The following is a 24,074-nucleotide window of genomic DNA, read 5'->3' as shown; positions in this document are numbered from 1 at the left end:
GCCATGCTAGGTCCATGCCCAGGATTCAAACTTGCAAACCACAGGCCACCAAAGTGGAGCACACAAATTTAACCACTATGTCTCCAGGCTGGCCCTGGCCCCCAATTTATTGCATTTTTAATCCCATTATAAAGTCGCTTCTTAGAGTAACCAGAAGAATACAATAACAAAGACAAAAAAAGTTAACAAGCTAATATTTGAGCAGAAAGCAAACAATGTAGAAAGAGGGAAAGAAAAACACTATTAGGAATTAATACTAAATAAAATACAAAACAAAGTTTAATAGAGATAGTCAGCAAAGCCAGAGATGATTCTTTGGAAAAAAAACTTCAGGCAAAATTAATTGAGGGCTATAATTAGAAGATACTAGTAATAGAAAGAGACACAGCTTTAGATAGGGCAGAAATTTGCAAGATAAAGAAACCTATGAAGAGATGATGCTACTCAAAATAAAATCTGACAGGAAATGAATCATTGACCAGAAAAATATGACTTAACCTGTATGACTCTTGTAGAAATAGAATGCCTGAATGGATTTATAAAATTAAATACAGAAAATTAAAAATTAACAAATTAAAACTCTTCTTACAGTAAAAGTCTAGTATCAGAATGCTTTATGGTTAAGTTCTACCATTCAGAGTAGATAATTGCAGTTTTATGGAACACATTCCAGAGAATAGAAAGAGAAAACACTTTCCAACCCTTTCCAGTGTGTTAAATTCTTATACCACATCTGGACGATACTATAAGAAGGGAAAATTACAGTCAATCTCACATATCAATGTAGCGGCAAAAATATGAACCAAATTCAAGTAATCTTAATCTCATAGTAAATACAAAAATGGATTTGTCACAGGTTTACTATAACATTAGATCATCTATTATGTAAGTCAGCACACTCAGAAGAGTACAAAAAAATCAATTATGAGGTTATCTCAAAGGTTACATAAAAAATAGTTGCTACCACTCAATTCATGATCATAGGGAAAAACATTTTAGCACACTAGGAATACAAGTGGGCTTTTTAAACTTGATAGAGTGGCAAAACTTTGGAGCAAATATTTTATTTAATGATGATGTATTAGAAGCATACTCTCATTTTTTACATAATATTCTACTCCAGATGCCAGACAGTTCAACAAAAGAAGAAAAATAAATAAAATTATAAGAACTGGAAAGATACAAAAGTGTAATTATCACAGATGATATAATTGATTATCTAGAAAACCCAAAGCAATCTACAAAATATAATTCATGAGAATTTCCAGATATTGCTGAATATAAGATCAATTCCATATGTATACACTAGCACAAAATGTGTGTATATATATGTATATACACTAAAGAGAGTAGTGTTTGGGCAATGATTGGTAGACCAAGGAAACAACAGAACAAGAGCCCAGAATCAGAGCCAGACACATGTGGACAGTTGGTCTATCAGCAGAGTTGTCACTGCCAGCCAGTAGTAAATAGAGGAGCCAGTAGAAAGTACTGACTTTAGGTTAAAGGTGAACAGAAGGAATTAACTTGCCCCATTATAATATTAATCTTTTTAATGAACAGTCTAATTTTATTTTTTTGGTAAGGAAGATTGGCCCTGAGCTAACATCTCTGGCAATCCTCCTCCTTTTTGTATGTGGGGTGCCCCCACAGCATGGCTTGACAAGCAGTGCATGGGTCCATGCCTGGGATTTGAAGCCACAAACCCTGGGCTGCCAAAGTGGAATGTGTAAACTTAACCACTACGCCACTGAGCTGATCCTGGAACAATCTAATTTTAATGTATAAAAAGATTGTGTAGTTCTAGTTTGGTCAACAAGAGAAACTAATTTTTGTTCTTCGCTGTTTTTTTTTTAAGAATTCATCAATATATCTCTTTTGTAAAATTTCCCCGAAAAACAAATATTAAAAAGCAATATATTTAAAACATAAAAATGTTTACCCCAAGTCATTCTTGATGTAAAGTGGTGATTTAGGGGATGCTTGTTAATATCTTGCCACTATCTCATTTTTAACATCATTCTCTAGATTTAATTCATTCCACCATCATCTTGCCTGCTATGTTGCCCCTTGTAAATCACGTCTACACTTTTTTCCCCCTTACCGCTCAGTGTTAATTAAAGTTAACTTTTTTAGGGGCTGGCCCAGTGGCTTAGTGGTTAAGTTCACACACTCTGCTTTGGTGTCCCGGGGGTTCATGGGTTCAGATCCTGGGTGTGGACCTACACACCACTCATCAGGCTATGCGTGGTGGAGTCCCACATATGAAGTGGAGGAGGTTGGCACAGATGTTAGCTCAGGGCCAATTTTCCTCACCAAAATAAAAAAAGTTAACTTTTTCAAAGCTCTACTTTATCTGAACCATCAGAGTACATACAATTAGTCAATGTAACTTCTAAGTAAAATGACTGTTAATCCTTTAGAAAAGTAAATATATGGATTAACACAAGGCATAGTCTCACTTGAGTGGAAAACCTTGCTTATCAGCCAGTTTCATGTTCTTCGGATTCCAAAATCTCTGAGAAGATGTGTTTGGCAACTCTGGGGACAAAATAGTTTGTGTAATTTTTATACTACTTTTAGGAGAGATTTTGGAAATAAAAAAGGTCTACCTTTCATGGCTTGCTTAATTACAACTTTCTTATAATGTATTCATTTTCCTAATGCAGATCTTGTTAAGCATTGTGTATTTACACAGTTTTTCCTAGGAATAGAGCACATGTGAAGATGTAGCTAGTGCCTGGCAAAATTAAGTCCTGTTCCATATATCTTATATAAAACTCTGGTTCCTATTATCATTGGAACAAAATCTGCATTTTTAAAAGCTCTACTGTGTTTCACTTCTCAAATTCTGTGAGTGCTGATTCTGTAAAGTTTCATGCCTTACTATGCTTATAAGAAATCCACTGTAGCCAAGCTGGGCAGGAGACTTGCAGAGCAAAAGCTTTTCACTGTTTTCATTTCAGATTAATGCTTTTCTCTGGTGGTCTAGGACACACTCATAAAATAAGTCCTATTGTTTGGGATAATAGCAACATGTCTATTCATATTTTTATCTTAATAGTTACTAGGATATGTATAGATAATTAGTAGCTTCCACAGGGAAATGGAGATAGTATTTTCATATGAAATTTTTTATCACCATCAAGAATTTTTGAGACTGGCTGACTGTTGCAAAATCAAGGGTCCGAAATACTTATTTAGAGTTCTTACTTGTGAAATCTATAAGTTTTCTCTACCAGGACTTAAGTCTTAATAAGTGCATTTTCTCTTCTCATTCTAATATATACTGACTTATTTAGACACAGATTTTCTGTTTTTAATTTGGTTGCATTGCTTTTGATTCATAATCTATGTGTGTTGGCCTCCCTCTTTTTCTGTGGGAAAAAATGTTAATTTAAACTTTATTAAAATTGACAACTTTTACAATGTGAAAGACACTGTTAAGGTCATGAAAACAGAAGCCAAAGACTAGGAGTAAACATTTCCAAAACAAATATCTGATAAAAGATGCATATCCAAAATATGAAAAGGTCTCTGTTTAAAAAAACTTTTTTATTAGACTTTATTTTTTAAAGAAGTTTTAGGTTCAACATAAAATTGAGGGGAAGGTTCAGAGATTTCCCATATATCTGCTACCCCCCAATGTGGATAGCCTCTCCCACTATCAAATCTCTCACAGAGCGGTACATTTGTTACAACTGATGATACATTGATACATGATTGTCACCCAAAGTCCATAGTATACATTAAGATTCACTATTGGTGTTGTATCATATGGATTTAGACAAATGTATAATGACATGTATCCATCATTACAGTGCCAGACAGAATATTTTCACTGCCCTAAAAATCCTCTGTGCTCCTCCTATTTCTCCTTCCCTGCTTTTAATTTCCCCTTATGCCTCCTGCAACTTCTTGCAACCACTAATAATTTTCAATGTCGTGATAATTTTGCCTTTTCTAGAATGCCATATAGTTGGAATCACACACCATGTAATCTTTTCAAATTGGCTCCTTTCACTTAGTAATATGCGTTCAAGGTTCCTTCATGTCTTTTCCTAGTTTGATAATTCATTTCTTTTTAGTGCTGAATAATATTCTATTGTCTGGACATACCACAGTTTATGCATTCACCTACTGAAGGACATCTTGGTTGCTTCCAACATTAAAAGCTGCTATAAACATCCATGTGCAGGTTTTTATGTGGACATAAATTTTCACCTCCTTTGGGTAAATACCACTGAGCAAATTCCTAGATAGGATGGAAAGAGTATGTTTAGTTTTCTAAGAAACTACTGAACTCTCCTCCAACGTAGCTGCACCATTTTGCATTCCCACCAGCAATGAATGAGAGTTCCTGTTTCTCTACATCCTCACCAGCGTTTGGTGTTGTCAGTGTTCTGGATTTGGGCCATTCTAATAGCTGTGTAGTGATATCTTGTTGTTTTAATTTGCATTTTCCTGATGACGTATGATATGGGGTATCTTTTTATGTGCTTATTTGATATCTACATGTCTTCTTTGGTGAGATGTCTGTTATCTAGGGGTCATTCTCTTGACATTGCCTTTCATAGAGCAGAAGTTTTTAATTTTAATCAAGTCTAGGTTATCAATTATTTCTTTCATCGGTCATGTTTTTGGTGATATATCTAAAAAGCCATTGCAAACCTAACATCATCCAGATTTTCTCCTATACTATCTATCTTCTATGAGTTTTATGGTTTTGTGCTTTACATGCAGGTCTATGATTCATTTTGAGTTCATTTTTGTTAAGGGTGTAATGTCTCTGCCTAGATTAATTCTTTTGCATGTGTATCCCTCTTCTTTTATTTAACTTTGGCACACATTTTGTTTCAAATTAGTTCTGGGGCTCTTTCATTTTAGAAATTCTCCAGGGATTTAAGATGAAATTCAAAGTAACTAAAAGACATGTGTCATTACCTATAACTAAAATCATTCATTGTTCTGCTGACTTTTGGCAAAAGAGGGAGTGAGCTGTCCTTGAGCTGTATTGAACAGGTGGGAGGAGACTTTGATTTGGGAGGGAGTTCCTCAAATTCTTATTTGTGATTCTAAGACTTGGTTAGAGAAAGAATGCTAAAAGATCCAGTGGGTGACATCAATAATATACAGCCTGCATTTAGTTTTGAGTTTCCAGACTTTTGTATGTGAGTCTACAGGATGGCCTCTCCTCTGAATTAATCTGCTGCTAGAGAGAGCCAACACAAGGATCAAAACCCCAAAGTATATCAAAACAAAACAAAAACATTTAAAAAACCTTTGCTATAGTGTAGTACTGTGGATTCAGAATGTGGTGGTTACTTACTATTGCAAGGGGATCCGCATACACTAATTGCCCTCATTAGCATGGTTGTGGGTGGAATGAGCTCAGGATTAGAATCAGAGAGGAACTTTAGGTGAACTATGGCTTGGATTCTTTACCCTCTTTGAGAATTACTTCTATGCTTAGAACCCTATTTCTTTATGTGTGGCAAGTCCAAAGTTACAGGATTATTATAAGGATAAGAAATAACCCATATAGCTCTTTACTGGGAGTATATTAGGTTCTCTGTAAAAAGGTAGTAATCTCTTACTGCTAGAAAATAACAAGCTTCCTGCATTTTACCCCGTACTTCCAAAATCAGTGTTTGTAATGACGTTTTATGGCTGACTTATCTGAAATGAAAATTGTGAATATTTCAAAGCTATTATTGCAACATCTACATTGGTTTTAGCTGACTCATCACTGGCCTGCACAACGCCATATGGTGCATTCTGTTGGGGGATTTTCTCAGTTGACAAGGTCCATTTACAAAATGATTGTCACCTTGATAAAAAATGATGAAAAATTAATAAACTGTTTTCATCTGTCACTATTTGAATTGGCTGTTGATATGTTTGTTCTTTAGAAAACAAATTTACAAAACGAAATATTTGTGTTGAGTTTAGAATCTTAAATAAATATTTCTCCTAAATAATATAATTTCTGTCTCACAACACTAGGCTATAGGAAATGCTTTTCATATTTTATAAATGAAAAATTGAGGCTCTCAGGATAATAAGAATTGGGACTCAGTTCTAGGTCATTTTACTGAAAATCCTCTCTTTCTCTCACTTTATTCACCAACCATGAAATGCACTGCAGCTATGACAAGAGTGATATGAATTCAGAGTGAATGTAGTGAGAAACCATATTGGTGTTAGGCAATGGTAAGTTAAATCACTGGCTCTTCTAGGATTCGATCTTAATTTCACTTTGCGTCTAATTGCTGTAATTGAAATACAGAGAAGCTTCTTCCTAGACACTAACATTATGTACTTCCTCTGTCATTCAATAGGTATTTAGGGGGCACTTACATGGCATGAGTCAGGTGCCAGGCTGATGAGCAAAATGACATGGTTCTGGTTTTATAAAACCTACATTCTAGTTATTGTATTGATTAGAATCTTTGACGTCCTTTCAACAGTATCAGGCAACGACAAGTGACAAAGATTGAGTTAATAGATGAATATGTATAGAAATGACCCAATATTCAATCCTGAGTAATAATCCCTATATTACATTTTTCACAAGCAACTCAAGTCACATTTACTTTTGAGAACCACTGCTTGTTTTTCCAATTTCCTTTCATACCATCTCCTCCCCAAATTCCAATACTTCATTATTGGACTCTTGGTTCCCATAGTGTTCAAACCTATTGCCTGCTTCTTTCATGGGAACACTCTTGCCTTGATTCTGCTTCTCTGTATTCTTGGACTTCAGGTTTCCTCTTAAATGTTGTGTCTTTGAATAACCTTCTCTGGTTACCTAATTTATTACAGGTCTTTCTCGTAGCACCCAGGGCTTTTCCTCCTTCATGAAACACTGCCCAGTTTGTACTTATGTATTTCTTTGTATTTTGATAATAGTACATTCAGTGCTCTTTAGTTCCTCACATATAAATGGAACTCAATAAATATCTGTTAAATAGTTAAATGTTTGAACATTTGTATGTTTTTTAATGTCCAATATGTGGAAAATTGGAAGTAATTAATCAAGTATTTTAGTGATTACTCTGACTAGAAGATACATTTACATTAAAAATCTTGGAAAATATTTTTCAATAATTCCTGTATTACCTGAAATTCATTTCACACTAGTACCTACTATTAGTTAAAATTCATAGTATATTAGAGTTAGAATTAAAATATTTTAGGATTTTTCTCTTGATTGTTGGAAGCAAATCAAAGGAATTCCATTTCAATTAGATAAAATTATTAGAATTTCTTATGATAAACTCTAAAAGCTAAAATAGTACCTGATTTTTCTTTCATAATTTTAAGTTGCATTCAGTTGAATGGCTTTTAAGGTGGTGGATTTTCATATAATTCTTGGAAAATAATAATCTGATAAGAAAGAATTTTGAAAAATGAAAACAAAAATAACTGCTTAAATGTTTTATGATGTTCCAATTTCACAGAACCTTTACCTTTTTTGATACGTGTTGAATATATAAATTTATCAGACAATAGGTATTTCAATTAAAAAACTGCAAGTAGTAAATAATCTGACATAATTATTTAAGCTTTGTAGTTTCTACTGTTAAAATCATCCCTTTTTTTTTTTTAAGATTTAGAGTATATTCGTTCAGACCGTATATTACTTACTTAAAACTTTACTTCTACCTGTTATCTGTTATTAGGTATAAAATTGACTTCAGCAATTTCTTTTTAATGCCTGCAATTTTATAAAGCCTTGACATAATGTCATATTTGTCCTTGGCCAAAAAGACATTTATTCTCCTAAAATTAATTTTTCATCCCTAGGTTGATGACTTTTTGTTACAGATTTATTATTTTCATTCTGATAAGTGATGTGATGATAGTGAGAAAGTTTGTGTTAATCGTAATAATTAAAGTAATGTCATGTTCTAAATTGAATTGTGAAATACTATTTTGCACCTTTATCTCCAAATAGGCATTCCAAATGTCAAACCACATCATCTAAAATTTGATCCCTTAGTTTATTAGATTTAATTGATAAGCAAGGTCTAGTGCCAAGAACACAATTTCGGCTTCCTGTTTTTTAAAAGCAAGAGCCTCTCTTTGATTTGAGAACAGAACATTTCCTACAATAATGGTGCAATTATATGTATATGAAAAAGCAGATTTTAGACTCTTTTTAATCAAAATTCATTTCCAAAGATATTAGTGAAATCTAACACTTTTCCTAATGTTGACTAAGTTGATTTTTCTTTTAGCATTTAAAATGATGTGAAAAATATATGATATATTCAATATTTTGTAATCAAGCCATTTAAAATTAATGATGCAAAAACAAGTAATTTCCAATTTTTATCCTTAACAAATAGTTTTAAAATGCCTTTTATTTTAATCATGTTACATAGTTTACAAAGCATTTCAAATAATTGATCTCATTCAATCCTTACAATGCCACAGATTTGATGGGTCTGCTATTGTCATCGTAATTTTACTATGAAAACTGAAGAACAGAAAGAATAAATGTCTAGAATCAACCAGTGAGTAAGTGACAGAACTGGGGCTAGAGTCGACTAGTTTTACTACTATGAAGAGTTGCCTCACTATACAGATTTATGCCACGAATAACTTTAATTTTTCTTTTCAGAAACCCTGTCAGATTAGCAAATAAATCATCCACATCGGGGAGATGAAGTTACCTGACTGAATTTATCCACAGAATAAATGATGAAATCAGGATTGGAATTCAGGCTCAAGATCAGAATTTATAGCTAAAAAGCTGCGAATCATTTCGACTTACAAAATCCAGAACAAGAAAAAAAAAAACCAACCTCACTATAATAATGAGCAAACATTCAAACATAATAAAACTTGAGAAAATAAACCCATTTGATATTGCCTCTTTAAAATCTAACTATAAAAAAGTTAAAGTAATGAAAGCTGACCAAGGGAGACATTAACATTACTCATAATCAATTAAATCTGAACCTCTAGAAGTCGGTTCTGGTCGCTGGTAATTATAGCTACCTCCCCAAGAGAATCTGATGTGCAGGCTTGGCTGGGCACCATGGGACGAAGGCAGAGGTGAGCAAGCTTTTTCCATAAGGCGCCAGACAGTAAATATTTTAGGCTTTGCTGGCCATGTGGTCTCTGTCCCAACAGCTCAACTCTGTCATTGTGGTGTCAAACAGTCACAAGGATATGTAAACAAATGAGTGTGGTTTGTTCCAGTACGGTTCCGTGGCACTGATATTTGAATTTCATATAATGATAATGTGTCAGAAACACTATTCTTCTTTTGCCTTTTTTCAACTATTAAAAAAAGAAAATCATTATTGTGGAATGTACCAAAATAGGTGGGCCAGGTTCAGCTCACTAGCCATGGTTTGCAAACCTCTATTCCCTATAAATCAAACTGGCTACTCACTCACGTGAGTTTGTATTTTGTAGAACTCTAATCACAGTTTATAATATTTTATCTCATTCATTTTCTTTATTCTCAGTAAGTAGCAGAGTGCCTGGAAGTTGAAAGGTACAGTAAATAAATGAATGACTGAATGAACACGTGAACTCTATCCATCCAATTAAAACTGCTCAAGAAACGATTTTGTGCCTTCTCAAGTGATAAATGGTTCATAAGATGAGTGGAGATTGTTGGCAAAATATCATGTTTTTCATTTAACATATTTATTTGACAAATATCGTTCGTATGGTTATAAAGAGTCATAAGAACCAAGAGGAAAGATGCATTCGTCTAGGGTACGGCCTGGTATTTAGTACCTTCATGTTATTCTCAACTTTTCAGATAAATACAGTTTTCTTTTTAAAAGTTGTATAAATGGACATATCTGTGAACTTTTCTTAGCAGGGGCCTGTTTGTTGGGGCGTTGCTTTTTGGCAATTACAAACGCTACATGCTGCTTCTTTGTGTTTTCTGTGTTTAGCTAGAGAGACTACAGGCTGAAAACACCTCAGAGTGGGACAAGAGGGAAGTACTTGAAACAGAAAAACACGGACTGGAGAGAGAAAATAGAAGGCTAAAGGTCCAGGTGAAAGACATGGAAGAGCTCCTGGATAGGAAAAACAGATTAAGTGCAAACTCTCAAGGTCCTGCTTTCAAGACATCACAAATTGGACTGCAGGAAACAAACAAGGTATGGGTGCTCCTTGGAGCAAATCTTCTCACTCACTGTGCTTCCTCTCTGATGCCTAGGTGGACGCTGCCTCCACTTTTGCACACCTCCCAATCTAGATATTTCCTTTTGTGCTACCTAATATCTTACGGGTTGCTCTTTTTCCCATTATAAGATAAATGAATGTTCTTCATGTATGTGGAAATGGAAGGTGATACATTTTGTATGAAAATGTTAGAATGTCACAAATCTGACAGTTTCAAGCTTTTCCAAAAGGAAGAAAAAAACTGAAGTAAGGGATGGATCTTTGGGGTTTTGGTTTCTTGTTATAGCTGTATCTCAGTGTTTTCCAAGCAATTGATCTTATTTTCAGTCGCATGTTTCTCCACTAGTCTGAGCAACCACACAATAAGCATTTGTTGGTGGCTATGGTACCTATCTGTGTAAACACTTACATTTGCTGAAGTATACTCCGCTCTAGTTACTTTTTAGTGGATCTCAGAAAAATTATTTTTGAGTCAGTTAAATGCATTATGTTTCAAATAGCTTTTGTAGGCTACAACATAAAAGTTAAAACTAGAATTCAAAATGTGACTTTGGGAAATTTAGGTTGTTTTGGAATTGTTTTATCTTAGAGCTGATAGATGTAGTTACTGCTATAGATGGGATTTTTCTGGTACATAGTTTTTAGGTTTTGTATTGTTGTCTTAATGGCAGTTGTAATTTATGTGTTTTAGTGTCAACATGCTGCAAAATAGAACTATTTCATTTCTGTTTCTTCCATTAAAGTACCTATAGCACCTAAGTGTACAATACATTTTTTAACTCAATTCCTTTAGCAGTGAGTTAAAAGTGAATTTGATAAGTTCATATTTTTGAGTTATATAAGTAGTTCATACTCATATGAGCTCTGAAAGCTAAATGGCCTTAAAAATTGAATTCCAGATCACCTTTCTTTATTCTTTGTGATTCTAGGGATTTGTTGCAAATACAAGATAAAATTGCATTGGTGTTTCATGACCTAGCAATGCAAATATCTGAAGTTAAATGTTATAGTCAGTGATCATAATTTTCTATTATATGGATTCCTAAACCACCCGTAATGGTGTATTTGGTTCTGACACATATACAACAGGTAAATCTATTGAGACTATTTTGCAGATTTCTACTTGTGAAAGCACAGAATTCTTTCAATTATGGAACAAGTTTTGATCATCAAAATACCTCTTTCATTTGATTCATTTGAACAGAATAAACATTTATTTGTATCATGGCCTGTGTCAGTCCCTGCTCTAGATGTTGGTGATGTGAAGATTAGAGAATCATTATCCCTTCCCAGCATGGGCTTAGAGTCTATATAGGGAGGTATATGCATAAATTATTATCAAAATACATTGTGATGGCTGTTAAGAATAAAGTGGAATTGGAATACAAGTGAAGAAGAAGTTCATTCTATTTCATTTCGATGCCTTTCTATTTATATCAAAATGTCATAACAAAGCATGTAACTTAGGGTATGATGGCTGATTGGAGCCTGTTTGGAGCGGACATATATGCCAGTTGGCTTGGCCTGTCAAGAGGGCACACTGAGTTCAGACCTGGGCTCTTTGGGACCAATGTAGCTCTTCAGCCTAGAACTAGACAGAACTTGACAACTGGGAAGATTCTGGAAGGTCAGACTAAGTCAGAAGACTATTTCTTAAGTGCATATCATTTTGATGGCAGGAAGGAGGCGTTAGTGATTTCTACCCTCTTCATTAAGAATTCAGACTCACACTTGAACCAAAATAATTACCTATGATGGAGAAGCTGTAGATCAGTCCTTAGTACCAGAGCGATCTGTGCAGAAGATCAAATTCAAGATTCAGAAATCCAAATGCCAGAGGAATCAAAGCTGCATATAGAACATGCCAAAGTCCAGGAACTAATGTTAATGTTATTCTATCACAAAGCCAAACTGTAGTTGTAATATTATCCCAACAAAAACTAATGTATATGTATATAAATTACCTGTATAAGTGCCACATAGGAGTAACGTGTATAAATGCAGAGAAGTACCATATATCTATATGTACATAAGTACTGTATATGAGGGAGGCAGTGGAAATAGGTGCTGGCGTGTAAGAGAAAGAGCTGTAAGCTCCACTCATCATCAGTCTCTGTAAGAGATGTAAGATGTCTTACCACCTTATATATGCATCTCATCACATTTAACAAATGTTTGTGGCAGTCACAAATCTACCTGTTACTCATAGAAATCTTCATATCAATAAATTTTGTTAATTTCTTGAGTTTTAACAATCTCATTGTTCAATGAAATTTTTATAAATCCCTACTTACACAGGAGGGGAGAGCTTTCACATGGCATTGCGTATTTTTTTTTTTTTTTTTGGCTTTAGTGTTATAGGGAATACCTTTATAAGGAAAATGCCTTTCAATCTTAAATTGCCTATTAATTGAAAGACAGATTATTCTCTACACTAGTGACCTCGTCACATAAATCCCCATCTGGTAGTTGCTTTTATAGCCTATGTTTAAGGATATGTGTGCATCAACCTTTTACAATTAGGAAAAAAACAGCAGTGCACCTGAACTTTTAATGGATACATCATATAATTACCACTCCAATAGTAGCAGTTTATTTTTAAAGCATAAAGCACTGCCATAGACTTTTCTAGAACAACCTCTGCATGTATATCTTTTGGTTTGTTATTGCTTTGTGTAATAGTGGCACCATTCCGAAGTTCCATGGCATTAGTGTAATTGACAAAACAACGGACATATGATAACCTTCTGTGGAGGTACTGGGTGCTCTTCTCAGAAGGAAGCTGTATTTTAAATGATAGGAAAGATACTTGAGAACTAGCTTTATGAAAACATAAATGAACAAAAATGTAGGTCTGTTTTTTGTTTTTTGGGGTTTTTTTTGGTAAGGAAGATGGGCCCTGAGCTGGCATCTGTTGCCAATCTCCCTCTCTTTGCTTGAGGAAGATCGTCCCTGAGCAAATCTGGGGCAATATTCCTCTATTGTGTATGTGGGATGCCACCACATCATGGCTTGACGAGGGGTGTATGGATCCCACACCCGGGATTTGAACCTGTGAACCCTGGGCCCCCGAAGCAGAGCGTGTGAACTTAATTACTACACCACTGGGTCACCAGGCCAGCCCCCTCGGTAGCCAATAGTTCATTATACTTATGATGCTTAATCATTAGTCTGTACATTTCCATCCAACATTTTTAAAAAATCCACTTATGAATATGCAGAAATACACATGTTGGGATAATTAATATAATTTAATATTTTTAAAAAAATCTTCAGTGCATTCAACGAATTTGAATTTAATTACCTGAAATATTTGTTAAAAATGTTCTGTGTTTTCTTTTATAATATCAAAGTAACCAAAATATTGAAGTGCATTAAAAATTATAGTGATATGTAAAGTGGGATGTACATCTCCCAATGTGGTATGAAAAGACTACATTTTTTCCACCTTATTATGGTTTATTATATATGTCATATTAGCACAATAGCATATCTATATAACCTAATTAAACTAATATATCATTAATGGTAATTTTAAAAATGGTAAACATGAAATGAACCTATGACAAAGATTTTATTTAACCCATTTATTACTGAAGAAACCATAAGATGTTGCAGCAGCTGAAAGAAGGAGCTACATATCAGACAACTGGGCAACCTGGAATGCTGAAAAGAATTTGCTAAATAGATGCAAAACTGGCTTTTCCACAATGAGGAGAGACAATTGTGCCACTGCCAGACAAAATTAATCTGCACCTCTATGGACAAGAGTCATTTTCATTGCTGTGGATTAGAATCACAGAGTTGTCTGTAAAATAGCTTAAAGACACTGAAAGTTGCAATGCCTATAGAATCAGAAAATCCTACCTGGAGGAATGCGTTAGAAACAACTACCAGGAATCTTTGTTGCCCCTTCCTATGTCTTCCACAATTTTCCCTGTCACAATTTATGACAACGTAAAGTAATTCATGTGCACGCTTAATAACTCTCTATGTATGCGTGCATCAACACCTGGGCAGCTTTACTCTAGACTAGGGATGGACAGACTTTTTCTGCAAAGGTCAAGATTGTAAACATCTTAAGGGATTTAGGCCACATATGTCTATGTCACGTATTTTTAAAAATGTATAACCCTTTTGAAATGTAGAAAAGATCTTTAGTTCACAGATGGCACACAAACAGATCTGGAGCCAGATTCCACCCATGGGTCATAGCTTGCTGACCCCTGCTCCAGACCAGTGGTCCATGTGGTTAAAGGCATGGCAGGAGCCGAGCATGAAAATGTGAGGGAGCCAGGTGCAGGGCCAGAGGTGACAGCAGAACCTTGGCCTGGCTGGAGAGCAGTGCCTGTCCAGAGGGAAAATATATTCAAAGTATTAAAAACATCGTTCTGGCCACACGAAACCCTCTGGGCTGGATCTTCCGCTTGGGTTTCTAATGTGGTCAAGACAGTCCACTCTAAGTAACAGCGATCATTTTAAAATGCTTAGGAAATCATCGTTTTGATTCCTCAGTAAGATTCCCCCTGTCGATTATTATACAGGTATCTCTTTACTAGTCCTATTTCCCTATAGGGAAACAATTGTCATTTCTTTTGGGACCTCATTGATACCTCCTTTGCTTGGTATACGGCACATATGGAGTAAATAATTTTTGAATGAAAATAAGTTGATGAAGCACAAAACATAATTTGTGTGTGTGTGTGTGATGAAGATTGGTCCTGAGCTAACATCTGTTGCCAATCCTCCTCTTTTTGCTTGAGGAAGATTGTCACTGAGCCAACATCTGTGCCAATCTTCCTCTATGTGCTTGAGGAAGATTGTCACTGAGCTAATATCTGTGCCGCCACAGCATGGCTTGATGAGCAATACTAGTTCCATGCCTGGGATCCAAACCCGTGAACCCTGGGCCACAAAAAGGCGGACTGGGAGAATTTAACCACTACACCATTGGGTCAGCCTCAAGTTTTTTAACAGTATATCTATAGGTGTGTCCATTACATTTCGGCTGAGGGTTTCAGCACAATTTGAGGACATAACTGATTAGTTCTCTGAATGCAGCTGATAATAGACATTTGCCAAATGGCCTTATTTGTTTCTTTGAAAAAAACACCTGACCATCTCCTGGCATTATAATTCAAAAAATAGGGGAATGATTGTTTGAGACTGTAGAGCGGTACAGAAATTAGATATAGTATTAAGAAGTTTTTGTTTGAAACGAATCTGCTAGATACAAAAATAATTAAGGTTAGCTGATATTAATATTTGTACTTCGCTTTGAAAAAGAGGCATACAGATTAAAATAACCATTTGAAAGCTAAGTATTAATCATAAACAGAAACTACATCAAAGTTATGAATTTTATTGAGATTAAAACATTCGGATGTTAGATGGTAGTTCTATTGGGGAATTATGTATTATATCATTGCCTATTTAGAAAAAGAAAAGAACCTTTAGATTTTTTTAAAGTTAAAAAAAATATGTACTACTACCATGTTAGATATCTAAGATTTAGTATCTAGAAGTAGTCATAGTGTTAAATTTTTATATTATTTGGAAGATTTCTACTTTTTATTAGTCATTTTATATAACAGGGTCTTCTTTTAAACACTTGAGTCTAACAAGGAGAGTTTTGCACAAAGATGAAAATCGTAAATAAGTGAATTTATAGTAGTGAGGAGAATCAGTATACCATGTATGATAGAGATAAAAACAAATGAATTCAACACGGAGAAAACCATTTATGGTGTGTATACTACAAAGAGAATTAAAATAATAGTAATGATCAATCCTAAACTATTTTTAAAATATTTGCTGAAAACAGCCCAAAACTAATGAAGCTCAAAACTAAGATACTATTTCATGGCACTATTCTTGTTGAGGTAGGCATGGAAACAAGAGGGGAAATTCTTTGGCACAAACTTCCAGGGGTTCATGTTCCATTGTTCAAAGTATGGATCCTAGAATCTACAACCTGAGGTCACTGATTTTCTCTGGAGTTAGGTGGGAACAGGCCAGAAATAGATGCTTAATGGTAAGCTGAAAATCAGAAAAGTCCTAACATCCAGAGGAAGGAATTTATCCATAATGAAAAATTCTAAAGATAGGGACTAGAAAAGACCACTGAAGTCATGCTATAGCTGGAATTATATCTCATTTACTAATAATTAACTTGATTGCATATATTATAAATTATAATACTTATAGTGTGACTAGTTCTTTGTCTACCACTGTAATGTTGATAAACTGTCAAAAATAAATTTATGAAACATCAGGGGACTCCCAAGAAGTTTATACTGTATAGGGTTTAGGTTATGAGTCATAAAGTACTCATTCATTGGAGAAGTTATAAAAGTATAAATTAGTTAGGCTTTCCTTTTTTTTTGATTGGCACCTGAGCTAACAACTGTTGCCAATCTTCTTTTCTTTTCTTTTCTTTTTTCCTCCTGCTGTTTTTTTTTTTCCTCCCAAAATCCCCCCAGTGCATAGTTGTATATTTTAGTTGTGGGTCCTTCTAGTTGTGGCATGTGGGACACCACCTCACCGCGGCCTAATGAGCGGTGCCATGTCCGTGCCCAGGTCCGAACCGTGGGCCTCCAAAGCGGAGCACATGAATTTAATCACTCAGCCATGGGGCCAGCCCCTAGGGTTTCCTTGACATACATTAGTAGCATATTTCTATCATAACCAGCAGCATAAGAAATATGAGCTACATTGGCATTTACATGGGATTGGCTCATTAAGAATGATTAGATTTCTGAACAATTGCGTTGTTAGCATTATATCATTCATACAAGGGATCACAAATTTTCATGTGAGAATTAGTTTATATTTATTTATCTGGAATTCAGGGATTAGCAATTGCATTTGAGATATTTTAATGTGCAAACCCTAATGTCATATACAAAAGAATAACCTCGAGATATCTTAAAATGCAGATTCTGGCTCAGTAGGTCTGGGGTGGGACCTGGGATTCTGAATACTTCTCAAGGTTCTTGGTACTTCCAGTGCTGTTGGTTTAGCTCCCGATCCGGAGTAGGAGATGCTGGAGAAAAGCACACCAAGTAGGAGGTGAGGCCAGGTGGTGACTGTCAGGGGGTTAACAGAAGTAAAGACAGGTGAAATACTTGTTGTCCAGAGAAGAATCCTGCCCTCCGCTAGGACTGCAACATTCCCTACGTTCTCCTGTATCCTCTGTTTCTGTATTTTTATCCAAATTTTTTAATCCAATTTTATCCAAATTCTCAGTGTTTCTTCCGTATTATTTAGGTGTGTTCATGTCTTATTCTCAGTCCCTTTTGTTTTTTTTTTTTTGCCTCTAATTTATTGGAGCGTTACTCGCAGTTCTTTCCTGAAACTCGCGGAGGGTCTGGCCACCATGGCCGTGACTCTGAACTCAATAGACCACGTTTCTCATAAACACTTCACTTTAATCACCCTCAGGCCAGGAAGTAGCTCAGATCATATTTTCTGGAAGTTCACGGATAGCTTCCTGTTATCAACGAAAGATACAAATACACTGCACCCTCAACCCTGTCCTGATTCTTTCTGACTCAGCAGATCTTGGGTAAGACCTGAGATTCTGCGTTTCTATGAAGCTTCCAGGTGATGCTGATGCTCATGGTCCACTGAGCACTTGAACCCTAGCAAGGGCCTAGACGATGGCAATTATTAGTGGTTTCTCTGTGCCTTTGCAGCAATTTCCCTCTTAGAATTCATTTCTAATCTGCTATCAGAGTTATTTTTCTTCTTTGCTTACTTTTCTCTACCCACTCTTGCCTCTTAGTGCCTGAACCTCTTTGTGCTTTCTCTGACCCCCTACCCCAGGGCTTTTGCATAGACCACCCTTTCAAGGGAGAACAGTCTCATTTCCTGTATCGATTTATTCTATCACCAGATTTCTCTGAGATGATCAAGCTCACGCACCTGTCAGTTCAGCCAACAATTAACTTAGGTGGATGTGTCCATTTAGACAACACTACAACTCTGCAGAGATGGGAAATGCAAAGAGCAGCACGGCTTCTTGGTCTCTCCGTCCTAAACGCTATATTGGCCAGTGTTTTGAGCCATTATCTCCCTTTGACAACCTCCTATACATACAGGCCCTTTTCCTACATTCAAACCGGTAGTTATATCCAACAGGCACATATTAATCTGGAGTACAGCCGGCACCGTGTTTGAGAGAGCAGCATATGATACATTCTGAGCCCAGTGCTCTCCTACAGCCTGTTTCCCTGTCTGAAGCCCTGCCCCGGGTTCTGTTTCCAGCCTCCCTTCTCGGGCAGACTGCTACTGTCCTCCCTTCTGCCCTTGGCCTTCTTCACTAATAATCCTTCAGACATTAACCAGGGTTTTGCTTCCTCAGGAAAGCCTTTCCTGATCAACCTGGCTGGGTCAGATAGCCCTTGCCGTTTTTGCAATTATTTGTCATGAGATAGTTTGATTCATATTTCTGCTGCAGGTGACTAGGAGATCCAGGAAAGATGGTGTTTCTATAGCTGAACTATGTATCCCCACAACCTAGCACACTTCCTTTCACATATGAGGCCCTCAAAATATTCATGAAATGAATGAATTAAAAGAAAAAAAAGGAATGCAGGTCTTTGTAGTATAAGTAATCAGTTGTGCGTATGAACCACAGTACTGGAGAGCTAAGGGTGCATGATTCTCCCTGGACAGGCATTGAGAGAGGGAAAGCCAGCCTCCTGAAATCAGTATAAACAGATATCTCACATTAACATATGAGAAGACGGACCATGCCTAAGAGAGAATCAGAGAGAAAAGGGAGTTTCAAGAAAAAGGGTAATTTTGGGGTTAAGAAAAGAACATCTTCCCCTGGGCTTGGTGAAAAGAAAACAACCAAACTCTAAGGACTTTGTTAATCCTAAACCCTTCCTGAGCTCTTTCCCTTCCTGTTCCTCTTTGTTCACTTCTTTGAACTTTCAGGAAGACGAAGAATAAGATAAGAAAAGACAAATGAGAGAAAAGGAAATGAAAAGTGGGGTTTGTGCCCACTATCCACCGAGAAGACATAAAATAACCAAAGAGGGAACAAACATATATAGCCTAATATTTATCAGAATACATCCTGAGTTTGCTGTAGTGGAGAAAAGGAGAATTGCCGTTCCCTAGGGGGCTGGCCTTATGGCCAAGTGATTAAATTCTCGTGCTCCACTTCCGTGGCCCCAGGTTTCGTTGGTTCGGATCCTGGGTGCAAACATGGCACAGCTCATCAGGCCATGCTGGGGCAGGACCCATATAGCACAACCAGAAGGACCTACAACTAGAATATACAACTATGTACTTGGGGGCTTTGGGGAGAAGAAGAAAAAGAAAAAAGAAAAATTGGCAACAGTTGTTAGTTCAGGTGCAAGCTTTAAAAAGAAAAAAAAAAAGAATTGCCATTCCCAAGCATTTTTCTAAGTGTGATGCCTATCCCATAAATGTCAATTTGCTTTATTCAGTGTATGGCACAGATTCTTGTATTTGTTCAGCCTTAATTCGTCTGTTGATATGCAGCGTATGCATTTCCCATTGTAAATAACACTTCTTTGAAGTGAAAAGTTATTGGAGAAATTGGTCAGTACTGGATCGTGTAAAGCACCATGAAGTGGTCAACATGCCTCTGGGGACACGCTTTGGAAGCTTGTTTTCTTAAATCATTCTGGCAACTGAGTCCCTTCATTCAGGTCACGTAATGGGTCATTTTCAGAAAGTTAATGTGACATGGTGGTAATTGATGTGTCTCAGGAAAATGATGAATTAATCTGAAAGTGGAAAGGCCATCAAAGTCAATTCCTAATGAATTTGCTTTACTGACAGTAAAGATTCAAGGAATGACATTATATTTATTTTGTTTAGAACTTTGTCTTCAAATACATTTTATTTCCATTTGGTGGCTTAGCAGCCAACCGGACGGTTTTGTTTTCTTCATTCATTATCTTTCTTCCAAATTCTTCTCTTACTCATAACATTATTAAATAACTTAAGAATAAACAATAATTATGTCTATGCTCTTACTGCTGTAAAATAGTAATAATTTAAATATAGAATAGTATAATTTGATGTAAATAGGATCATTTCATGTTTTTTCTTTAATTGTTCTTATATATCTTTGCTATATGAGATACACTAGAAATTTTAATTTTCAATATAGCTATTAGTAAAATTTTGTGTGTCTGCAGAGACTTTTAGATCTGTGGAAAAATTTAACCCTTTTGTATGTGAAATATGTTATATTTTGTTTATAAAAATGAAAAGAATTTATTTTAAAGAATTCCATCTTTTTTTGTAGCAAAACACTAGGCTAGATGTCTTTTGTGAATTGATAATTTAGTTATTTCAAAAAACTTAGAAAACATCCATGATTTTGTATACATTTTAACAAAAGTTAATAAGATTGTGAGTTGAGCAGAACAATGTTCTTTTGTCCTAGAATTTCCTAAGTTACCAGAAACAGACTCTTACGTACCATTTATTAATGACGTACGGAAGTTATCTACTAGAAATTCCTCCACTGGATTGAAATAAATCAACATACTACAAAATAGGGTGATGTTTACTCTCCTATGACTGTGCTCACCCACTCTCAAATACACACATACATGCGCACACACACAATGAATTGATTTTTACAAATTTAATTATAAAGTAAGAGTTTTATTTTTCTTCCAGTTTTGTGATTCTCCACTGAAGCAAAGTTACAAAAATAAGATTTTATATATATGAAGGATTATTTCTAGGAATAAATTATTATTGGGTGGAGTTTCACTTTCTCTTACTAAAACACCAAATTCTGTCATGTCCTGTTAAATTAAAATTATTAATATTAAATCTCTGTCTCTCCTACAGTGTTTGGTACATCCACATAGATGTGTGTCAAATGGATACAGAAATCTGTGTATTTGTGCTTCCATTTTAATTATTTAAATTTCATTGTATATCTTTTTATCTTTGATTTATCTTTAATTCTTATATTCTCTTTATTCTATTAACAAGGCAAATGTTAGAGAGCAGCAAGATCTGTAAGGTTATTGGAGGTTTATATTATCTTTTAACATCTCCTTCTTGTGTATCAGATAAATGGAATTTTATCCCATAGCCAATTAAAACAAAGATACATGTTTTGATACTTTAGGTCACTTATATTTTACATAATTAGAATTAGAACTTCATGAAATTTATAGTATAAATTGTAACATTCAGATATGAAATTAGATCATTTCGTGTTTGATATGGCTAGCATACTAATAATCCACTATATTATTATAAAATGATTGGCAGTTCACATAGCTGCTATCAGTTGATTTATATTAGCTTGATTTAAAGCAGTGATAAAAAATAATATTTAGCTTCTTATTTAAAATGACATAAAACAATATGGTTATGCCATTTCTTTAAAGTTAAAACGAAAATGCAAATTAAAAATAAAACTATAAGATTAGTAAAAAATTGAGATAACTTTAATAGGTCTGAGACATTCAGTATTCTTTTCTTTCTTTTTCTTTTTGTTTTCTTAAAGTGAAAGCACGTTACATAGTATTAGTATTAGCCATTAAAGTGAATAACTTAGTAGCATTTAGTACATTCATGATGTTGTACAACCATGACCTCTGATTCCAAAACATTTTCATCATCCCCAAAGAAAACCCAGTAAGCCTTATACAGTAGCTCCCCACTCCTCTCTCTCCCCTGAGCCTCCAGCAACCACAAATCTGCTTTCTGTCTTTATGGGTTTACCTACTGTGCATATTTCATGTGAACGGAATCATACAACATGTACCCTTTGGCGTCTGGCTTCTTTAACTTAACATGAGGTTTTCAAGGTTCATGCACATTGTAGAAGCATCAGCACTTCATTCCTTTTGGGGTTGCATAGTATTTGATTACATGGATATACCACAATTTGTTCATCCATCCGTGCTCTGATGGACACTTGGGTTGTTTCCATCTTTTGGCTCTTTCGAGCAGTGCTATTATGAGCATGCATGTACATGCATTTATTTGAGTGCCTGCTTTCAATTATTTTAGGGGTATGTCTAGTCGTAGAATTTCTGGGTCATGTGGTAATTCTGTGTTTAACTTTTGGAGGGACCAGCAGATTTTTTTTCATAGTAGCTGAACCATTACAACCCCAACACAATGTATGAGAGTTTCTATTTCTCCATATTCTCAGCAACACTTACTCTTTCTGGTTTTTGTCTTTTCTTAAATTATACCTGTCCTAGTGGGTGGGAAGTGGTATTTTATTGTGGTTTTGATTTGCATTTCTATCGTGACTAATGATGTTGAAAATCTTTCTATGTGCTTGTTGGCCACTGTACATCTTCTTCAGAGAAATCTCTATTCAGGCCCATTGCCCATTTTTTTGATAGAGTTGTTTGCCTTTTTATTGTTGAGTTTTAAGTGTTCTTTATATATTCTGGATACTAAACCCTCATCAGATGCATGGTTTGCAGACATTTTCTACCATTCTTTAGGTTATCTTTTCACTTTCTTAATAATGTCTCTAATGCATGTAATTTTTAATTTTGATGAATTAAAGTTTATTTTTTCTTTTGTTGTTTCTGCTTTTAAGGTGTCACTTCTAATAATCTATTGCTAAATTCACAGTTATGAAGATTTACCCCTATTTTTTCTTCTAAGACTTTTATAGTTTTAACTGTTATATTTTAGATCAGTGATCGATTTTGAGTTAATTTTTGTATGTGGTGTAAGATAGGGGTCCAACTTCATTATTTTACATATGGATATCCAGTTGCCCCAGCATCATTTGTTGAAGAGACTACTTTTCTCCTATTGAATGGTCATGGCACCTTTGTTGAAATAAGTTGTTCATAGATGTATGGGTTTATTTCCAGACTCTCATTTCTACTCCATTGGTTTACATGTTTACAAATATTCCCGTACCACATTGTTTTGGTTACTGACCTTTGTAGTAAGTTTTGAAATTAGTAAATGTGAGTCCTCCAACTTTGTTCTTCTTTTTCAATATGATTTTGGATATTCAGGGCCAGTTGCAATTCCATATGAATTTAAGGATCAGGTTTTCCTCAAAAAATGTGATAGGGATTTTGATAGGGACTCTGTTGAAATTGTAGATGACTTTTGGAAGTGTTGAGATCTGCCGAATGTTTGTGTCCCTCCAAAATTCATATATTGAGACCCAATCCCTAAAAGGATGGTATTTCGAGGTGGGGCTTTTGGAAAGTGACTAGGTCTGAGTGCGGAGCCTCATGAATGGAATTAGTGCCTTCATAAAATAGGCCCCAGAGAGTATGCCATATTATTATGCCATGAAAATGGTAACTACTAAATGTGTGGTTCAAACCGTATACAACAGGAAATGGGACTGGAGACTAGAGAATGAAAGAATGAAACCTTTGTCCAAGGTCCATGCTCAATATTTGAGTGACTTTGGCCATGCAATCCTCTTTGTGCTTTAGTTTGATAACTTTTAAGAGAAGAATTTGGAATAAATAACTGAGATTCGTCCAGCACCAAAATTCCATGGTCCTATTATGTTTTCCAAAATTTAGCTACTAGGTTTAAATAAAGACACTAACTTGGGGGATGATGAGGACAATGTAATTTTTTTTGGATTTTCAGTTTATTTTCACTAAAATAGCTGTTGGCTTCCAACACAGCTTAGTGTACTCTTTCCACTTTCTGGATTTATTTCTTTTTAATTTACACAGTTAAATTTAATATGGTTGTTGACATAATTGAGAGCTTTTTCATCTCATATTTCTCTGCTGCTGGCCATCACCTTCTGTTTCCCTATCATTTTATTGTGCTTAATTTAATGGTTTTAAATCCCCACAGCATTTGGCAGTCTTGCTAATTCTCTCTAAATTCTAGGAAAACAGCGGAGAGGAAGCAGCAATACATCAGTAATGAACAAGAATCATCTC

The 24,074-nt window shown here is 35.3% G+C and overlaps 1 protein-coding gene across 4 annotated transcripts in view; it reads left to right on the top strand.

Annotated features, from left to right (window-relative positions):
• The window catches only part of CCDC102B (coiled-coil domain containing 102B), a 283,254-nt gene that overhangs the window by 109,234 nt on the left and 149,946 nt on the right, over positions 1–24,074 (top strand). For all 4 annotated transcript variants that reach the window (XM_046672098.1, XM_046672095.1, XM_046672096.1 and 1 more), the window contains one exon: positions 9,927–10,136. In XM_046672098.1, the coding sequence (XP_046528054.1) occupies positions 9,927–10,136 (210 nt within the window). The remainder of the gene's footprint in view (positions 1–9,926; positions 10,137–24,074) is intronic.

The sequence above is a fragment of the Equus quagga genome, chromosome 9, assembly GCF_021613505.1.
Source record: "Equus quagga isolate Etosha38 chromosome 9, UCLA_HA_Equagga_1.0, whole genome shotgun sequence".
Taxonomy (NCBI): Eukaryota; Metazoa; Chordata; class Mammalia; order Perissodactyla; family Equidae; genus Equus; species Equus quagga.
Note: the sequence above shows the minus strand (reverse complement) of the source record. Positions and strands in the feature narration are given on the sequence as shown.